General features: G+C 46.6%; 1 protein-coding gene across 2 annotated transcripts in view; it reads right to left on the minus strand.

Moving 5' to 3' along the window:
- Window positions 1-1,241: 1,241 nt before the first annotated feature.
- Window positions 1,242-20,843, minus strand: part of SMOC2 (SPARC related modular calcium binding 2) — a 266,270-nt gene continuing 246,668 nt past the window's right edge. For both annotated transcript variants that reach the window (XM_049905707.1, XM_049905702.1), the window contains exons 10-13: window positions 19,032-19,134; window positions 16,669-16,943; window positions 5,472-5,509; window positions 1,242-2,746 (exon numbers count right to left, since the gene is read on the minus strand). In XM_049905707.1, coding sequence (XP_049761664.1) covers window positions 2,729-2,746; window positions 5,472-5,509; window positions 16,669-16,943; window positions 19,032-19,134 — 434 coding nt within the window. In that variant the 3' untranslated portion in view covers window positions 1,242-2,728. The remainder of the gene's footprint in view (window positions 2,747-5,471; window positions 5,510-16,668; window positions 16,944-19,031; window positions 19,135-20,843) is intronic.

Consider the following 20,843-nt stretch of genomic DNA (forward strand, 5'->3'; position numbering starts at 1 on the left):
AAAAAGCGGCTACCTTTCACCTTGAGAATTTAAAGAGTGCTGGTGTGACATTCCTGGGCATGATTTATGAGTTGGTCAGTCTGACAAAGTTGCAAGAGAATATTCTGAACATGAGAAGGACACCAGGGCACGTTTTGGAGAGAGAAAATCTACCACTAAAAACAGCCACACCAGGTATGGGAGGGAGGTTTTACATTTGCAATCTTAATACTTTCCAAAGGGAACCGTCTGCTCCAGCAGGCAAGCTGGCTCCCCACCTTCCCCATGGTATCTCCCCAGTTCTGCTCTCTGGTCTCTGTCCAAGCTCTCAGCCTCCCTGGACAGCTCTGCTGCCTACCTGCTCCAGAGCCTCCTCTAGGAGTGTTTCCCCTCAGCTGTCTTTCTCCTAACCTCCTTCCCAGTATCACTTCTAATTGGGTTTTGAGTAGAGAAAAATGGAGGATGGGGAGGGGATTTCCCAGGAGGGAATGGGGAATCCCAGAGGAAGCAGAGGAAGCATGTTATGAGGCTACTGCGATGGTCCAAGCAGGCTGTGTCTAGACCAGGCCGGGGCACTGGGTGTGGCCTGCACGGGAAGCATGCTCACGGTTCTGGTTCGTGACTCAGGGAACAGCAGTGTTGTTGCTAGGTGCCTTCAGGTTGATTCTCACTCATAGTGACCCCATGTGGCACAGGGTGGAACTATTACATAGTGTTTCGTAGGCCGTAACCTTTACAGGAGCAGACCATCAGGTCTCTTCTCCTGAGGGGAGTTTGAACCGTGGACCTTTTGGTTAGCAACAGAGTGCTTAAGCTTTGTGCCACCAGGGCTCCCATGAATGGCATTAGCGCCAATCAAAATAAGAATACTGTTTTGTTTCTCTTCTCTAAATTGCCCCAAGCATCCTACAACTCAGTGGTGCTCACTCGGCAGCAAATGAGTGACCAGCCTTTTCCCGTGATCAGGGCAAACACCAAGCACAGGCCATGTGCAGGGCCCCGCTGTGCATACGTTGGCTCGTACAATCCTACTCTATGAGGTGCCCACTACCAAGTCCCTGTTTTACAGAGGAGGAAATAAAGCACAGAAAGGTTAAGTAACTTGCCCTGAGTCACACAGCCATTAAGCAGCGAGCCAGGATTCAAACTCATTCTGGCCCCAGCGCCCCTGTCTTTGCTTTCCTCATGGTGGACACCCTTAAAATAAGGCAACTGTAAAACGCCGTATGTATCTGGAAAGAAAAGACCAAATACAGTGCTGATAGCATATTGTATTTTAATCTAAGAAAAATGATTAAATTCAAAGTTTAGAAATATAAAAGATTATCAAATAAATTTAGGATTATAACTATTTCTTAAAATAATGCTGACATGCAATTGAGCTTTGTTTTGGTAGCTCCAAAGGTTCAGTTTGTACTTTTGGATAGATGAAATAAGGAAAAAGCCTAATGAAATATCTTCATGCATATTCACAAACATCATTTTACAGGACATGTGTCGGGGGCTTCGGAGCCATGGAGATTTTTTTCCAAGGAAAAGCCTAGCCGAGAGAGCATTGCAAGAAGCCTGTGTGGGCCCTCACACCAGGCTGCAGATGGCTTCAGAGAGCAGGTCTCTAGGTCCAGGTCTGGATGTGGCAGTTAGGCACACACAAGGCCAATTGTGCTGTTCACAGTGTGGGCATTGCTCCCTGACCCTGTTTGCACAAGTCAACTCTGGGGAGTTTCCCCTCAGCAAGTCCCCGTGCCCTGAAGGCATTCAGAAGGGGCGGTAGGATGCCTAAGAGAACTTCTTGGCTGCTGAGACCAACACCATGGTCCAGCTTATCTCAGCTGTGCCCTCTTTAAGGGGACTGCTCATGATTTGTTCAGCTGATCATTCTACCTTCCAGTGGGCCCTGGGGTGGGCCAAGGTAGATGGGCAGTGGCCAGGTGTAAAGGAAGGCCAGGCCAACAAACGGGCTTAGAGGCTTCACTGTGCCATGATGAGACTTACTTTTCTGAACGAGGGGCCCCTCCTTGCTGCCTGTGGGCAGCAGGAACAGTTCTGCATTTTACTGCATGGTTAATCCAAGCCAAAGGCAGAACAGAAGCTTGCAATGGAAAGGCAGGCACGCTGAAAGCTTTAGAAAAGCGTTCTCTACAGAGCACTACCTTAGTTACTGGGTTCCTTTAAAATTGCTTAACTCAGCGCCTGCAATATCTCTGGAAAGCTACAGAAAACAAACTAACAGCAAATCCCAAAAAGTAAACCCAACCCTTGTGGACTGCACAGCACAGCACAGCACTTTACATACTTGCATGGCAACGTGGCGCTTCCAGCCCGGATTCAGCCAGGCTGCGAGGGCAGCAGTTGTCAAATAAAGCAAGCTGTTGGCTTGACTCTACGTGCCTGTGCCGGTCAGGAAGAAAGGCAGAGTGCTGGAGCCACAAAGCCGTCCACTGAGGCTTCCTCTGTGTCAGCATCGGCAGGACAAAGAAATTCCACTTAACGCAGCCAAAGCGCGCCCCTACCAAGTAAGACTTCCAGGGTCAAAGGAAGGCACATACATTGTATGTGATTAATTTTTTTTTGAAACCAGCCATTCCATTTTCACAGATTAAAACGGTCTGTTTAAATATCTCATTTCTACAAAGTGAATTTACATTTGAAGTACAAAGTGCAAATACTATGTGTTTTTGGTTTTTAATTGCTCTTTGGTGAGGGAGTCTCCCACACGTCTAGGAACTGCCGTGGGTACGTGAGCTGTTCATCCTTGCTTCCTTGGCTGGAAAAAAAAAAAAAAAAAAAACCCACATTAAGAAGTTTGCACAACTCAGCTGTGAAGGCTAAGGCTTGCCTTCTAGGAATCACAGGTAACTAGACAGGTAAGGGCAAGGAAAAGCAGTATTTTATACCAGATGTGAGAGGACAGAGTGCTGGGCGGATTGTTTTAGTGGTAAAAAGCAGGAAAAATAAGGAAAACATTGTGGGCACTGGCAACTTCATAGCCTTTCCCTCCCTCGAAATGGTCAGAAATACCAGGAAAAATATATCAGCTTAGACAAGTAGCATTCAATTCAAATACTGTTAAGTTGGCTGAATGCCTCAAGTGCTCCTCAGAGTCACCTACCACCTTAATTATACAAAATACTTTTCATAATCTAATTTATGCTTCAAATTTAATAAAGGGATAGTTGAATTTTTTTTTTTTTTTCATTTTTCTGCTCATGCTTTCCATTTACTGCTTTATCTCTAAGAAATACAACATGAAAAATGTGTTTTCTACATGGTTAGAATGCAGCAGCCTGACTCTCAATTAAAAGTAATTTAGAATAAAAAGGAAAAGTAACATACAAACATAATTTATAATCTCCTAGACTTATTTTTTCCCAAGTGTTTCAAATCCTACAAATACAAGCTGATTCATGCTTCTGTTTTATTATTAAGAACAACTTCAGGGGAGAACTCAGGGGTCGTCGGCTTGTGTTTTAACAAAGGAATGCCTGGGTAGTGAGAAGACGGAGGAAGGCATTCCCTACGTTAGTCTAACGACAGGCTTTGTTTTAATTAGAACTGGATAAAGATAATTCCCCAAAGTGTTGTACCAGCTCCTAAGGCTGGAGTCCCCAGTGGTGCAAACAGTGAAGGCCTTCAGCTGCTCACCAAAAGGTGGAGGTTCGAATCTACCCTGAGGTGCCTCAAAAAAAGGCCTGGAGACCTACTCCTGAAAAACCACCACTGAAAGCCCTATGGGGCACAGTTCTACTGACACACGTACGGGGTCCCCAGGAGTCAGAATCGACTAGACGGCAATGGGTTTGCTTTTGGTTTATGAAAGGCTCAGGGTCCCTGGTTGGTGCAAATGCCGAAGGCGCTCAGCTACTAACCAAAAGGCTGGAAGTTCTAGTTCACCCAGAGGTGTCTTGGAAGAAAGGCCTGGCAATCTACGTCTGAAAGATGGACCACTGAAAAGCCCATGGAGCACAGTGCTACCCTAACATACATGGGGTTGCCGTGAGTAGGAGGACTCGATCGCAACTGGTCTGGGCTTTTTTTTTTCCTTAAGTTGGTCAAGATCGTTGGAAAAAAGGTGTGACTAACAGTTTAACCTACATGCGCAGCAGCTCCATCTGGATCATTTCTGAGCCAGGTTGGAAACAGAAAAGAAACTGGAGACGAGGCCAGACAGACAGCTCAGGTGTGATTAACCATTAGCTGAAACACGTGTGTTCACGGGTCCTGCCCGCCCTTCATTCGTTTCCTCTTCTTTGTGGCTATTCAGAGAGTGAAAGGTTTGGGTGGCTGGTACTATTCCTTCTTGGTGAATGCTCAGGGCCTTTGATAATTACATCGTGGGCAGGCCACGGCTGGCTGGCACATTTGCGTTTAACTCCGGGAGCTGCTCTGCATAGCAGCCACCCCATCAGGGTATGGAAGTCACATATCCACATGGGCACTGGAGAAAGAGCTGGAGAAACTGACCTGGCTGCTCTTTCTGGGGAAAAGCTGAAAAGGGGACCTGTTTTTTGAACTGAGTTTGATTGAGTGTGACATGTGTTTGCCAATATTTGCCATCTTCTAATTAAAACCACCCTTTGAAAGCCCTTGGCGTGCAGCCGGGGTAATTGTTTTCAGACCAGCTCTATTTTAAAGTGCAAGTGATTTGTGGTAGGATTTAAAAAGTTAAAACCATAAACACGGGCTAAACAAAGAAAACTTTCTCACATGCCTCTCCTAATGCACAGATCCTACAGGACATGAGGTGTGTGTTGGAGGGCTCCCTTCAAACACTCAGCAAACACATGGTTCGCCTTCAGAAAAGCTGACCCAACAGCAAACACAGGAGACGAGAAAATAACAAACTGAGGAGCTGCAGAGAGGAAGGAGGATTTCGTCCTGGCTTCCAGGGAAGGAAGAATAAATCAGCTTGTGTTTATCTGCTGGCAAATACTCCAGACTTCTGACAGGTCGTGGCGTGGAACGATGGAGAAGTACCACAACTATATCCCTTAATTGGGAACAGTGAGATACAGACTCTGAAACACAGGTACGTGTTTATGAACAGTCACAGCAGGAAATGGGAAATCCCTCTGGAGCCCAGCACTTGTCTCCTTAGGATCCCCCAGAGAAGAAGAGAATATTCAGTGTGTACCCGACTGCCTCTCGTTCCTGCAGGCTCCTTAACAAAACGCGTGGAATCATTTACGTGTCCACAAAAACAAGGCGACTTGGACTTTTTTCTAAGGTAATAAATTGACATTTCAAATGGCAAAAATACACATACATTAGGGCAACATCTGTACCTATCACCCTGGAAGGTCAAAGCCCTGATGCCTTGGACGGCCTTTGGCAGCCAGTGTCAGGCTCCACAGTGGTGCGCGTGTGAGACGCTGCCTCTGCATCGTCTGTTTGCTCGGCAAGCGTGGCAAGCTCCACGTCCACGGAAGCCCCAGTTACCTTTGCCTGCGATTAAACCCGCAAATCAGTAAGGCTAAAAGGGACACACTTACCTGCCTATTAGCACTGCTTTCAGCATTTCCTCTAAGAGCTGGCAGAGAGAGAGAAAATAAAGATGCATCATTAAAAACCAAGTACTCCTTTTTTAAAATTCTGATTTAGACGAAGGTTTACACGGCAAATTCGTTTCCCGTTAATAAAAACCGAGTACTCTCCACCAAGTGGAAGGCTCAGAGCAACCGAGTACCTCCACCAAGTGGAAGGCTCAGAGCGACCGAGTACCTCCACCAAGTGGAAGGCTCAGAGCGACCGAGTACTCTCCACCAAGTGGAAGGCTCAGAGCGACCGAGTACCTCCACCAAGTGGAAGGCTCAGAGCGACCGAGTACCTCCACCAAGTGGAAGGCTCAGAGCGACCGAGTACCTCCACCAAGTGGAAGGCTCAGAGCGACCGAGTACCTCCACCAAGTGGAAGGCTCAGAGCGACCGAGTACTCTCCACCAAGTGGAAGGCTCAGAGCGACCGAGTACCTCCACCAAGTGGAAGGCTCAGAGCGACCGAGTACTCTCCACCAAGTGGAAGGCTCAGAGCGACCGAGTACCTCCACCAAGTGGAAGGCTCAGAGCGACCGAGTACCTCCACCAAGTGGAAGGCTCAGAGCGACCGAGTACCTCCACCAAGTGGAAGGCTCAGAGCGACCGAGTACCTCCACCAAGTGGAAGGCTCAGAGCGACCGAGTACTCTCCACCAAGTGGAAGGCTCAGAGCGACCGAGTACCTCCACCAAGTGGAAGGCTCAGAGCGACCGAGTACCTCCACCAAGTGGAAGGCTCAGAGCGACCGAGTACCTCCACCAAGTGGAAGGCTCAGAGCGACCGAGTACCTCCACCAAGTGGAAGGCTCAGAGCGACCGAGTACCTCCACCAAGTGGAAGGCTCAGAGCGACCGAGTACTCTCCACCAAGTGGAAGGCTCAGAGCGACCGAGTACCTCCACCAAGTGGAAGGCTCAGAGCGACCGAGTACTCTCCACCAAGTGGAAGGCTCAGAGCGACCGAGTACTCTCCACCAAGTGGAAGGCTCAGAGCGATCGAGTACCTCCACCAAGTGGAAGGCTCAGAGCGATTCCAGGATGGGGTCAGCGTCACTTTCGCTAGTGCCATCGGCCAGCAAACTCGTTGACATGAGACCACACACACCCGGCAGAGACAAGGAGCAGTGGTCACAGAAGTCGCTGTGGTACGGCTGCCACACTGCACGCGTGCTGTCCCTCTGGGGAAGGATGCTCCATCCTAACAAAAATCCCCAGTATGCCCACGGACTGTGGAGAACCTTCCCACAAGTCCTCTGGGACTGTCCCCACGGGAGCCTCACTTCCTCCCTGGGGGAGTCCACCCACACCAGATCTTGGAACTCTTCTGACTTTACATCAGCATCAGGAGAAATTAACAGATTTGGCTCAACACGATGTTCCCTGAATCACTGGGGGAAGAGGCGCTGGGATGCTTCTGTGGGTGGCCAGCCAGTGCTGGAGGAAGGGCCAGACAAGGCTGACAGGGGACAGTGGTGGTCACCGTGGTCACTGACGTCACCCCTTGCCATCCATATCTACCTTCTGGCTGCCCTCTTCTTGAAACCCCTCTTAGCCAGGCACCCTGACCTCCACTTTCCTGTAACCCATGGCCATTGCTCAACACACTCCCCGTCCACCCATGGCCTCAATTCCTCCCTTCTCTGGCTTCTCGGCCGACCTCTGAAACCCCTGGTCTCTTCCTCCAGTTCCAGCTGTCTCCTCTCAGCCTTCTTGCGCATCCCCCCTCCTCTCCCTCCCAGGAGACTCACCACTCTGCCTCCTCTGTCTGGTCCCAGCGACTGGAGGTCACAACTGGTCTTGTGTTTTTTTAAAAAACATCTCTACATGGATGACACCCCACGATCCCTCTCCAGCTCTCGATGCTGAGATCCAAATTTTATCCCCATTTGGGTTTTTATAGGCATTTCACAGGATCACACTGAAATCCTTATCTTCCTCCAGAGCCGTCCTTTCCCAGGACATGATCGCCCCATCCTTGAGTCGCTCAGAACCAGCTGTGTTGGCGTCCTCCTCTCTCCTCCTCCCCTACCCCCACCGTTGGATCCCTCGGCCATTCTCTGGGCTCTGTGGGTGGTTCCAATGGTTTAAGCACTCGACTGCGAGCCTAAAGGTTGGTGGTTCGAACCCACCCAGAGGCGCCTGGATAAAGCAGCCATTGAATATCCTACGGCGTGCAGTTCTACACACACTGAGTCACCCCGGGTTGAGTCCACAGCAACTAACAACAGCTACTACCTTGCAAACATTTCCAGAATGTAAACACTCCCCACCACCTCCACTACCACACCGCTAGCCCACAGAGACCTCACCCCGCTACCCTGCCTGGACTCTGCATGAGCTTCCTAACGCCTTTCCTTGCTCCATCCACGTCCACACAGCAACCACGTCTTCCTACCCTAACCTGTTACAGGAGCAAGAACCTAGAGGAATGCTCAGGCCTCTCTGCGCTCTGCGCTCCCCTCCCCTCGCTGGTCTCCTCCCTCACTAACGCCCTGCTGGGTCCTGCCCAGCCCTGCCCCTCAGGCCGCTAGGACAGGCTGGGGCACCCTTGCTCCAAGCCTCGCAGCCCTGCCCTGCCCCTCACACCCCTACCTGTCCCTCGCATCCCTGCTTCCTCTGTGTGCCCTGCTTTCCCCCCACATCTGCCTGGCTCCCTCCTGCACCCCTTCCAGTCTAGACTAAGATGTCACAGTGGACAGAGGCCCTTCCTCAGCCCCTCCCTCATCTAAACTCCCAGCCCCCCTCCCCTCATCCCATTACATGTCCTCTCATCAGCTAGCACACTGTGATTTTTCCTTACTTAGCTTGTTTTTTTTTTTCTTGTTCCCAGACTAAAATGTCAGTTCTAGAAGGAAAAGAACTTTTGTCTGTTTTATTTACTGTCATTTCGCCAATGTCTAGAACAGAGGGCACTCAACACATAGCTCCTGAATAAATTCATGGGGGACAGCACTCTGCACCCCAACTTCCTTGATTAATTGTTGATTTCTATCTATGCCATGAAAAGAGGGGGAAAAAAAAACTGAAGAGGAAACGGAAATATTGTGAAAAGTTGAAACAAATGGATTAAGTAAATTGCAAAAATATTAAATAAATAGCACCTGAATCTACAATTTTTCTTCAATTGCAGGTTTTATAGATCTACTTATCTGGATGGACCTCTGGTGGCGCAGTGGTTAAGCATTCGGCTGCTAACTAAAAGGTCAGCAGTTCAAAGCTACCAAGCCGCTCCTTGGAAATTCTAGGGGGCAGGTCTGCTCTGACCTGTAGGGTCGCTATGAGTCAGAACAGTCTCATGGCAACGGCTTTTTTCGGTTTTTACATATCTGGATAAGGGCCTTCCCTCTTCTGCTCTGCTGTGCCTGAAATGGCTACTTCACAGAGCCAATAGGCTTTTTGGCAGTTGGTTTATTTTACAGAATATAAAAGCAGCAGTCTAGTCCATGCCAAGTTTTTTTAACCAGGTTTTTTTTTTTGGTTGGTTTGTCTTTTGGTAAATAGGAATCTCCCTGGAAATCAGAGATGTTGTTAGGTGCCATCAAGTTGATTTTAAACTCCTAGCGACCCAGAGATAGCTGTATATTAAATGGAAGTTACAGTAAGAATATGCTAACATTCCTCAGGTTTAAAAAAAAAAAAAAAGGAGAAAAAGGCTTGCTATATAGATACTTATATATAGATGAAAAGAATAAAAATTTCATTAATACCACCTTGTGGAATATTTCACCCAAGATTTGATAGGAAAAACACTACTTAAAATACATAAAGGGCAGGAAAATATAGTTATTTAATTTTAATGAAACAGAACATAAATTATCAAAATAAATATGCAGGAATTCCGTATCAATAAAAAATACTTCAGAGTGAGACCACAAGAGTGAGGGCGAGAAGCTGTGTTTCTCACCACCCCTGCATGAAGTCCAGGGCAGCTGGAAGGGGTTACGTCACCGGTATCAGATGATATTAACTGCTTCCAGGTGATCTGGCCCATGGCCACGTGCCTGACAGAAATGTAGCTAGCTTGACGATTTGGTTAAAAAGGATAATTTGGTCAGAAATGCATATTTCCTAACTGCTAGGTTTCCGGGTAATGGTCATCTTGGGGAATCACGAGGGTATGCTGTCATCTTTTATGAATTATTTTTCAGAATTCCTCAGAAATGTTTCCTTTTTTGGTTTTATCGTGGCTCCATTACTTTCAGATAATTATTTCTGTTTTGTGTTATTTGTAATACTAAAAGTTTAGAGAAAGCCAGTTTTCCAATAGTATGTCTCAGTAGCAGTAATTTAACTGCAAAATCTGTAATTGCTTATATGTGGTTAGTTTAGGAAATATACCTGTCATGGATTGAATTATGTGCCCCCAAAAATGTGTGTATCAACTTGGTTAGGCCATGATTCCCAGTATTCTGTGGTTGTCCTCCATTTTGCGATTGTAATTTTATGTTAAGAGGATTAGTACGGTGGGATTGTAATGCCCTTACCCAGGTTACATCCCTGATCCAATGGAAAGGGAGTTTCCCTGGGGTGTGGCCTGCACCACCTTTTATCTCTCAAGAGATAAAAGGAAAGGGAAACAAGCAGAGAGTTGGGGACCTCATACCACCAAGAAAGCAGCACCAGGAGCAGAGCACATCCTTTGGACCTGGGGTCACTGTCCCTGAAAAGGTCCTCGACCAGGGGAAGATTGAGGACAAGGACCTTTCTCCAGAGCCAACAGAGAGAGAAAGCCTTCCCCTGGAGCTGACGCCCTGAATTTGGACTTGTAACCTACCAGTCTGTGAGAGAACAAATTTCTCTTAGTTAAAGTCATCCACTTGTAGTATTTCTGTTATGGCAGCACTAGATGACTAAGACGATATCTATATATAATAATCTAATTTTATAGGGAAAAAGAACTGTGTGGGTGCATGTGTGTGTGTGTATGAAATACATGGGTCTAGGTCTGATTATCTCTGAGAATAAAGGATCAGTCATTATTGGTGCTCTTTACTTGATTTATAATTTTTTGGGGAAAAATGCATTGTTGAGTAGTGTGCAAAAACAAAGGTAATAAAATAAAACTTGAAACTGACTGGATATTTGGAATGTCCCAAATAATCCCCTCTTGGATATTTAGGTTTTTCTGGCTCTTCACTATTTCAAACTACACAGGATAGGAAAAAAATAACTGCTAAAAAAAAAAAAAAAGTAGGAACCAGCTTCAAAAATGTCTGCAAGAACAATCAAAAGGCTGAGAAACCAACTAATGGTATATCCAAATTCCTGATGTTTATTTTTGACCAAATGGCTGTTTTTTACCAAATTGTAACGTATTTGCTTCTGGGGGAAAATATGCATACTTGGTTATTAATCAGACAGTTATACGCAGGCTACCAGTTTATTCAGAGGGACCTAAAGAAGGCAACCAAAGTCTGCAGTAACTCAAACATTGCCAGTAAATGACGGTGTCATCACAGGAGATCTGGGCTCCTCTGTGGCAGCCGTGCACAGTCCCACCGTCTCCAAGCCTCTTGCAGGCAGAGTCTGAGATGCCCCTGACCCTCTCCCAGGCTCTGGCCACCAGAATGAGCAGACGGAACTAAATCACGGTAAATAGTTGCCTTCAGTGGATTCCGATCCACAGCAGCCCCACGTGTGCGGAGTAGAACTGTGCCCGTAAGGTTTAATCCATGCCCAAATGAGCTTTGTACAACATTGTTGTTGTCAGCTCCAAATCATGGCAGCCTCACTTGTGCAGAGCAGAACTGCCACAGGTTTTCAAGGCTGTGGCCTTTCAGAAGCAGATCGCCAGACCTGTCTTTCAAGGCACCTCTGAGTGTGTTTGAACTGCCAGCCTTTGGGTAGTAGCCAAGCACTTAACCGTTTGTACCACCCAGGGATGCTACCCATAGAGTTTTCAATGACTGATTTTTTGGGGAACTAGATTGCCAGGCCTTTCTTTCGGGGTGCCTCTGGGTGGACTTGAACCTCCAACCTCTGTTAGCAGCTGAGCACATTAACCGTTTTTACCCCCAGGGACTCCAACCACACATACGCATCTGCTGTAAGTGTGGTTGGGTCTGACTTCTCTTTTTCAGTTAAAATTTCTGGCACTTAAAAAAAAATTGCTTTCTAAGATTCTGGGTCGGCCTTACATATTTAGGCAATGAACTCTACAAGGATTCATTCTTCCATTTATTAAATACGTACTGAGCACTGCTTTGTGCTGGGCCCTGTTCTCGGGGCTGGGAGCACAAAGGTCCCAATAGGTGGGGAATAACATTAAGCAAAAAAAAAGGGAAAACATTTGGAACATTATAATACTAAGGAGACAAATAATGCAGAGCAAAAGAATAGAAATTGCAGGAATCATGGTGCTGTAATTTTAGGTAGGGAGGCCAAGGAAGGTCTTGGTGAAAATTGAACGTTTAGGAAAGATGTGAAGGAGCCATGCAGGTATCTGCTGGGAGAGCAGAGGAATCAGAAGTGCAAAGTCCTAGAGTGAGCGCAGCCAGGAGACCAGTGTGTGTGGGCAGGGTGAGCACGGGAGGGAGATGCAGGGGAGCGGGGTGGAGAGGTGAGGGCCATGTGGACGGGAGGGCTGGGCAGGGAGAGATCACGTAGAACCTTGCAGTTATTGGAAAGATCGGGCTTCTGTTTTCACGAGGTGAGATGTGACTCTGGTGGAAGGGTTTGCTTAGGGAAGTGCACGCACTCCTTGTTAATGAGCACACCCTGGATGCTGTGCAGAGAACTGGGGTGCAAAGGGATGCAGAGGCCGGGACACAGAGGAGAGGCGTGCAGAGGACAGGGGTGTGGAGGGCAGGGGTGCAGAGAACAGGGGCGAGGGGAAGAGCAGGGAGACTGTTCAGGAGGTGACTGAAAGAACCCAGGTGGAAGCCATGGTGTCTTCCACTAGCTTCTTCCTGCTCTGAATGCTTCCTTTACTTGCCTCTCAGTCACCCTCCCCTGGTACCACCTGCTTTTCTTCCCACCTCTCTGGAAGGTCCTGCTCCTTCTCCTTGCTGGTTTCTCCTCACCTCCCCCATCTCCAATCTCCTCAGTCTCTCTGCTGGTTTCTCCTCACCTCCCCCTTCTCCAATCTCCTCAGTCTCCCTGCAGGTTTCTCCTTACCTCCCTCATCTTCAATCTCAGTCTCCTTGCTGGTCTCTCCACACCTCCCTCATTTCCAATCTCCTCAGTCTCCTTGCAGGTCTCTCCTTACCTCCCGAACTCCAGTTTCTCATTTCCAGTCTCCTCAGTCTCCTTGCTGGTCTCTCCTTACCTCCCGATCTCCAGTTTCTCCAGTCTCCTTGGTGATTTCTCCTCACCTCCCTCATCACCAGTCTCCTCAGTCTCCTTGCTGGTTTCTCCAATCTCTAATCTTCAAAGTACCCAAGGCTTACTTTCTTCTACTTACGCCCACTCCCTAGAAGAGCTCGGGGCTTAAAGACCATCTATATGTGAATTCCTCCCAAATACCTCCCTCCTTCCTGGGCACTTCTTCTCCACTAAGACATTTCAGATGCCATCTTTCACCCTGGCATGTCAGAGAGGAACTCTTACTTCCAGTGTCACATTTTGGCCACCTGTCCTTGGTAGAAACCCACCAAGATCTATGAAGTCTCTTCCCCAGAGGTAAAACCAGAACTGTCAGAATTTCCAAGAACATCAAAGTCCCATCTTACTTCTTTCACAAACGGAAACCTCTGCTGAGCTACCTTATGTTGTTGTTGTTAGGTACCGTCTAGTCAGTTCCGACTCATAGCGACCCTGTGTACGACAGAACTGAACACTACCTGGTCCCACACCATCCTCACAATTGCTGCTATGCTTGAGCCCATTGTTGCAGCCGCTGTGTCAATCCATCTCATTGAGGGTCTTCCTCTTTTTTGCTGACCCTCTATTTTACCAAGCATGATGTCCGTCTCGAGGGACTGGTCCCTCCTGATGGTATGCTCTAAGTATATGAGACAAAGTCTCACCATTCTTGCTTCTAAGGAGCGTCTTGGCTGTACTTCCAAGACAGAATTGTTTGTTCCCTGGCAGCCTATGGTATATTCAGTATTCTTTGCCAACACCATAATTCAAAGGCGTCAATTCTTCTTCAGTCTTCCTTATTCTTTATACTTTGTAGAGTCCTTGAAAAGCAGCTCTTAGGCATATGGGCTCCTCCAAGTGAGGCTGCTATGTGGGATGCCATCAGATACAGTTCATCCCAACCAACATCTTGCTGCCATCTCTGACCAAAAAGGGTTGAAACCTGGTTATGGGATGTGGAAGGGTACTGAGGCACCTTTGCAGTACTTGTCACAATGCACATTCTCAATACGTTTTATACAAACCACCACTCCTTTATCACACTGTATAATTATTTTCTTTTTTCCCTTTCTTAATTCATAGTAAGCACTCAAAAACTATGTTGAATTAATGAATGAAGGATCCTAAAGAACACAGTGTATAGTGTCCCAAAACCAACTCTCACATCCTTTTTTTTTAATGTGCTAACAGAGTTGATAATAAAATAATAAAAACCCATTGCTGTCGAGTCAATTCCAACTCATACCAACCCTACAGCACAGAGTAGATTTGCCCCACAGAGTTTCCTAGGCCGTAATCTTTATAGTACCAGGCTGCCACATCTTTCTCCCATGGAATAAAATTACAGAATGATAAAATATAAGTCACTATACCAAAAAGAATTAGTTGATATTCAGCCATTTCAAGAGATAGCATATGATCAGGAACTGACAGTACTAAAGGAAGAAGTCCAAGACGCACTGAAGGCATTGGCAAAAAACAAGGCTCCAGGAATTGACAGAATATCAATTGAGATGTTTCAACACATGGATACGGCCCTGGAAGTGCTCACTTTTCTATGCCAAGAAATATGGAAGACAGCTTCCCGGCCAACTGACTGGAGATATCCATATTTATGCCTATTCTCAGGAAAGGTGATCCAACCGAATGTGGAAATTATCGAACAGTATCATTAATATCACCGGCAAGCAAAATTTTGCTGAAGATCATTCAAAAGTGGCTGCAGCAATATATTGACAAGGAACTGCCAGAAAGTCAGGCTGGATACAGAAGAGGATGTGGAACCAGGGATATCATTGCTGATGTCAGATGGATCCTGGCTGAAAGCAGAGAATACCAGAAGGACGTTTACCTGTGTTTTGACTATGCAAAGGCATTCGACTGTGTGGATCATAACAAACTATGGATAACATTGCAAAGAATGGGAATTCCAGAACACTTAATTGTGCTCACGAGGAACCTGTACATAGACCAAGAGGCAGTTGTTCAGACAGAACAAGGGGATACTGAGTAGTTTAAAGTCTGGAAAGGTGTGTGTCAGGGTTGTCTCATCTCACCGCACCTATTCAATCTGTATGCTGAGCAAATAATCCGAGAAGCTGGACAATATGAAAAAGAATGGGGCATCAAGATTAAAGAAAGACTCATTAACAACCTGCATTATGCAGGTGACACAACCTTGCTTGCTGAAAGCGAAGAGGATTTGAAGCACTTACTAATGAAGATCAAAGACCACAGCCTTCAGTATGGAGTGTACCTCAACATAAAGAAAACAAAAATCCTCACTAGACCAATAAGCAACATCATGATAAATGGAAAAAAGATTGAAATTGTCAAGGATTTCATTTTACCTGGATCCAGAATCAACACCCATGGAAGCAGCAGTCAAGAAAACAAAAGATGCATTGCATTGGGCAAATCTGCTGCAAAGGACCTTTTTAAAGTGTTGAAAAGCAAAGATCTCACCCTGAAGCCTAAGGTGTGCCTGACCCAAGCCATGGTATTTTCAATCACACCATATTCATGTGAAAGCTGGACAATGAATAAGGAAGACCGAAGAAGAACTGACGCCTTTGAATTGTGGTGTTGGTGAAGAATATTGAATATACCATGGACTGCCAAAAGAATGAACAAATCTGTTTTGGAAGAAATACAACCAGAATGCTCCTTAGAAGCAAGGATGGTGAGACTGCGTCTTACATACATTGGACATGTTGTTGGGAGCAATCAGTCCCTGGAGAAGCACATCATGCTTGGTAAAGTAGAGGGTCAGCAGAAAAGAGGAAGACCCTCAATGAGGTGGATTGACACAGTGGCTGCAACAATGGGATCAAGCATAACAACAATTGTAAGGATGGTGCAGGACTGGGCAGTGTTTCATTCTGTTGTGCATAGGGTCGCTATGAGTCGGTCCGACTCGACGGCACCTAATAACAACAACAAAACATGAGTGATATGAGATGGTAGATAGAGGCCCACCCAACCCAACACCCTCATTGTACAAAAGAGGAAACCAAGGCCCCCAAGATAAAGTGGCTTCTAAGCACACGCAACAGCCAGCAATGCAGAGTCTAGGGCTGTGTCCCCTGGCCCTTGGCCTCAGCCTTCTCCTTGCCATACTGACTCCTGAGGGTGCCCGGGGTCTGGCAGCTGCAGGATTTTTTCTCTCCCTGCAACAGCTAATTAGTTAGGCCATGCCACAAAAAGAGATGTATTTAATTGGAAAAACAGCTAAAACGATGTTTTCAACTATCATAATAACAGGAAATAGTTGCCATGAAGTCAATTCCAACTCACAGTGACCCCATGTGTGCAAGAATAGAACTATGCTCCATAGGGTTTTCAGAAGTAGATTGTCAGGCCTTTCTTCTGAGGCACCTCCAGATGGACTGGAACTGCCCACCTTTCAGTTAGCCGCCAAGCACGTTCGTCGTTTGCACTACCCAGGGGCTCCGAATAACTGGTATGGATGATACAGAGGATATTGCTGAAGACTGCTCATGCCCTGGCCTAAAAATTCAGTTTGCAGTCCAGGGATAGGGTCAGCACATGGCACCCAGTAGCGCCCAGATTTGCACTTCAAACATCTGAAGGCAAACATGCTTGGGACGCTGAACAATAAGACGCTGGTCTTCAGGACGTAACTCAGCTCCTGCCCTTTAGCCTGGCCCCTCCAGATGGGTGGCATGCTACCGATGGCCATCACTATCTCCATAGACAGATGACCTACATAAATGGTATTTTCTTTTCCCAGGACCACAGGCCATAAGGACAATGTGTACATTTAAAAAAGTAAAGCAAGTCGGCATTAAGATCGGACAGGTTATAAACTGTAAAGCAGTAAGAAACAGCTCTTACTGTGGCGCTTCCTGGTGTTCCCTTTGGCTTCTTCCTTGGTGACTCCCAGGCACCCCATTAGCTCCTGAACCGATATGGACTTGTCGTTATTCACGTCACAATACTCAACAAATTTCTTCACACATTTTTTGGGTTTTGATTTTTTCCGAAGGAACCTCTTGAAGGGCTTGATTTCCTTTTTGCCAATGTCACCACTGGAATTTTTATCGAGTACTTTGAAATACCAGTGGACCACTCTCTCTTCCAGGGTGTGGCTGGGGTCAGGTTCCGAAAGCCTGGAAGAAAACACAGACTCGTCAGGACCCTTCACCGCAGAGTCATGTCCTGTCCTGCCATTGTTGGCTCTACCAGACACAGTCCTTGTACCCCAACATCCCTCCGCCACATCGAAGGAACAGCTCTGCCTGTGGCTTTGGTGGGCGTGCTGTCTCAACCTGCACGTATTTGCCATTAGGTATAATCGTTTTCAAAAATAATTTAGAAAATATGATTTAGCAAAATTTTTTCAAGTTGGTTTTCAAAACTGCAAATGACACACTGAATTCTTGCACGTCAACTATGCTCTCGGTGTCCCAAAGTCTGCAATTCCAAAATGGCACGTCAGCTTGGACACCCATAACCCGCCTCTGAAAACTTGAATCCTGATGATTTTTGTTCCCTTAAATGTGAGTCATTCAAATATCACTCAGGTCACAGGTATATTTTTTAGACATTTTCCCTTGGGTTAAAACATGTTGGTATTCTGAGACATTAAAAAAATGAAGCCCCTTCCAGAAGGGCTGAATTTGAGTCAGACCTTTGAAACAGCACCAAATGGTAAGATGTGGTAAGACATACCCCTGATCAAGCGGGAGAGGAACGACCACGAGCTCAGATGTCTGTCGGCCCCTCTGTGCTTGGTTGTTGGACTCTAGATCCTCCTTGATTTGGAGGAGCCTGGCTTTCCCGTGAGGGTGAAAACAGTGAGTTTGATATCAATCGTTCATATTTATTAGGGTGTTGTTGCTGCTGGCTGCTGTCAAGTCGTCCCCAACTCATAGTGACCCCCTGCACAATGGAATGAATCCTGCCCAGTCCTGCAGCATCCCCATGATCCGTTGTGGACCGGACCACTGTGATCCACAAGGTTTTCACTAAATGATTTTCAGAAGTCAGTTGCCAGGCCTTCCTTCCTAGACTATCTTAGTCTGAGCACACCACTGAAACCTGTTCAGCAACCTCGCAACAGCCAGGTCGTCACTGACAGATGGGTGCAGGCTGCACATGAGGTGCACTGGCCAGGAATCAAACCCAGATCTCTCACTGGGAAGGCCAGAATTCTACCCCTGAACTACCGGTGATAACCGTGGATTATTTTTCATACCTTTAGGGGAGTCTCTCAGATGGCCATTTGCTTACTGCTTTCAATTTTAATTTTTCAGATAAGAACACTCTTCTTAAGAATATGAGATACACAATTACAATTTGAGTTATTTCTTACTTTATTAAATTTGAGTGCCCAAGTGTAATATTCCCCATTAGCATTTTTTTTTTTTTCCCATCTCAACTCTTACTCTTAAGTAAAGGCGGAAGGGAAGCCTTTTACTGAGGAGACCAATAGGCTTTAGGTCATCCAGGACAGGTGAGGTCATCGATGGTTGGGGGGCGGATTCTGATGATCAGGGGAAACGGAAAGATAGCAGAAATCTTCATCAGAAAAAAAAAAATAATAAATTACTGCTATTCTCAGGGGGAAATCTAACACTTGGAAGGGGGCAGTAATGAAGACACCGGGAGCTGTACTGACAGAGCTGTGTCTACAAACGACAGAGAGACGTTTCCAGGAATTGATTCAAGTCTCTTCTAGAAGTGCCGCTGACCCAATGCCTGAGACACACAAGGAGAGCTATGTCTCCATTCACTCAGAGGACATTTCTAAAGTTTTTTTTTTTTTTTGAGGACTTTAAGTTGAATATTTAACGCAAAAATCCAATCAATTGCTCTAAATTGCAGTTCAAAAAAGCAAAGCCACCCGTCCTTTCTTCTCCTCCCCTGCACCCTTAGACCACCTCTGCCCCCCATAGAAGCAAAAGCCGTCACGTCCTGATGGAAAAGGCATGGGTATGGCTTCTTCCCACTGTGACGAGGTTGTCATGCTTTCAGTGCCGTTATCAGAAAAAACCTGCTCGGCAGCACCTCCGACAGCACGAAGTGGCTTCAGGTGTTTGGAAAGGATGCCTTTAACTGAGACCCATGCTGCCCAGAGAAGCTGCCCGGGGGCTCAGATATCTAACGGTTAGACTCTGACTTGTGGCTTTCCAGATTTCCTGGAATCACTGGGACCATCTTCCCAATTCCATGCTCTTCTGTCCAAGGCACCATACCTGCTGGAGGAAGAAGACGGGTCGGAAACAGCATGGACCATGTCGGTGGACAGCGCATCCAGGACACTGGTAAGGAACTCATTCTTTTTGGCCCCAGGACAGCCTGAAAAAATGAAATATGTAGTTTTGTTTTTCATGTTTCACAAAACTCAACAAAGTATAATGGATTTTTCCCTATTATAGAAAAAAATGTTTTAGTATTTGGAAATTTGCATGCTGAGGTACCGTAATATTAATGAGTTAACCTGAATACCTGCAACCATATTGCAATATATTGACTGTGAGTCAGACACAGTTATTGGTAATTACAAAATCTAATATTTAGACTAAGAGACGTTATTATCTCACTGATCTTCACCGTAGCTCTCTAAGGAAGGCAGTATCATTGTCCCTGTATCACGTATGCCCACCACCCATCTGTCAGTTTGTCATGATGTGGAGGCTTCTGTGTTGCTGTGATGCTGGAAGCTAGGCCACCAACATTTAAAACACCAGCAGGGTCAGCCATGGTGAACAGGTTTCAGCAGAGCTTCCAGACTAAGACAGGCTAGGAAGAAAGGCCTGGCAATCTACCCCTAAAAATCAGCCAGTGAAAACCCTATGATTCACAACAGAACACTGCCTTATATGGAGTTGGAAGGTGAGCCACTCAAAATACCCAGCGGTCGCAACAATGGATCCAAGCACACCAACAAGTGTGAAGATGGCACCGGACCAGATGATGTTCCATTCTGTGTATGCGGGGTGGTAACTAACAACGTTATGCATGAGGCCCCTGATACTTAGAAACATTCAGAAACACGCCAGAGCCCTCCTGCGAGAAAAGGATGGAGCTGGGGTTCTCATCCCAGGGTGCCTGAGTGCAGTGCCTACAATCGAGCCATGGCCTTGCACAAAGCACCTCACTTCTCGGAAGCCACAGGAGACAGGAGTGGAGCTTCGCGACCTCTGTCTCTTTAGGGATAGTTCTACACCCAGATACTGGCTCTAACACATTTCAGTAGGATTTAGAGCTTGTAATTTTGGAGTCCATGGGACCCAGGGGTCATTCAGTACTGATTTTAATTTATATAAAGCCTAAACATTCTACAACAAATTTCACATCCAAGAGGTCATTTCGTTGTCATTGTCTCATCTTTTACTCTTACTCACACCTGTCTGAAGTCCTTAAACTCATTCTGGGCCTGCCAGGGACATCCTTCCCCATCCTCGCCTCAGGATGACTTCTTAAGGAAGTCATCACCTTGGGGTCTTTCCCTCAGGCGTGTGCTCCATGTTGTTAGCTGTCCTTGAGTCGCACCCGGCTCATGGTGGGAGGAGACCCCTTGCACAAAGGAATGAAATATTGCCAGTTCTGTGCCATCCCCAGGATCAGCTGCAGATCCGTTATGGTGACCCAAAGGGCTGGAGCTGACTATTTCTTCGCGCCCTGGAGGAGCAGGAATATTTGGCGTGCTTCGCATGGTGGAGTGTGTTACAGCAGCTAAATCATTCAGAGACCAACCTGTTTATGCAGTTAAAGACACTCAGTTTTTATAAATTGCCTTTTGACACTTAAGTCTCTGTACTATTATTAATCAGCTGTATGTTAGTTGCCTATAGCAGGAACACATCTAACCCGGTTTCCATTTCATTAAATGCACAGCGGAAAACAGATGGGCATCCTTCACAGAGGGGTGGGGTGAGACGGGCTGCACGTTCCCTCTGAGTACAAGCGAGAACTGAGGTTATCATCTGCGGAAAACACAACCACAGGAAGCTGTTACATGCCAAGGAAAAGAGCTCGGCTCACTGACCACTCCCCAGGGCAGA

The sequence above is a fragment of the Elephas maximus genome, chromosome 1 (assembly GCF_024166365.1).
Source record: "Elephas maximus indicus isolate mEleMax1 chromosome 1, mEleMax1 primary haplotype, whole genome shotgun sequence".
Taxonomy (NCBI): domain Eukaryota; kingdom Metazoa; phylum Chordata; class Mammalia; order Proboscidea; family Elephantidae; genus Elephas; species Elephas maximus.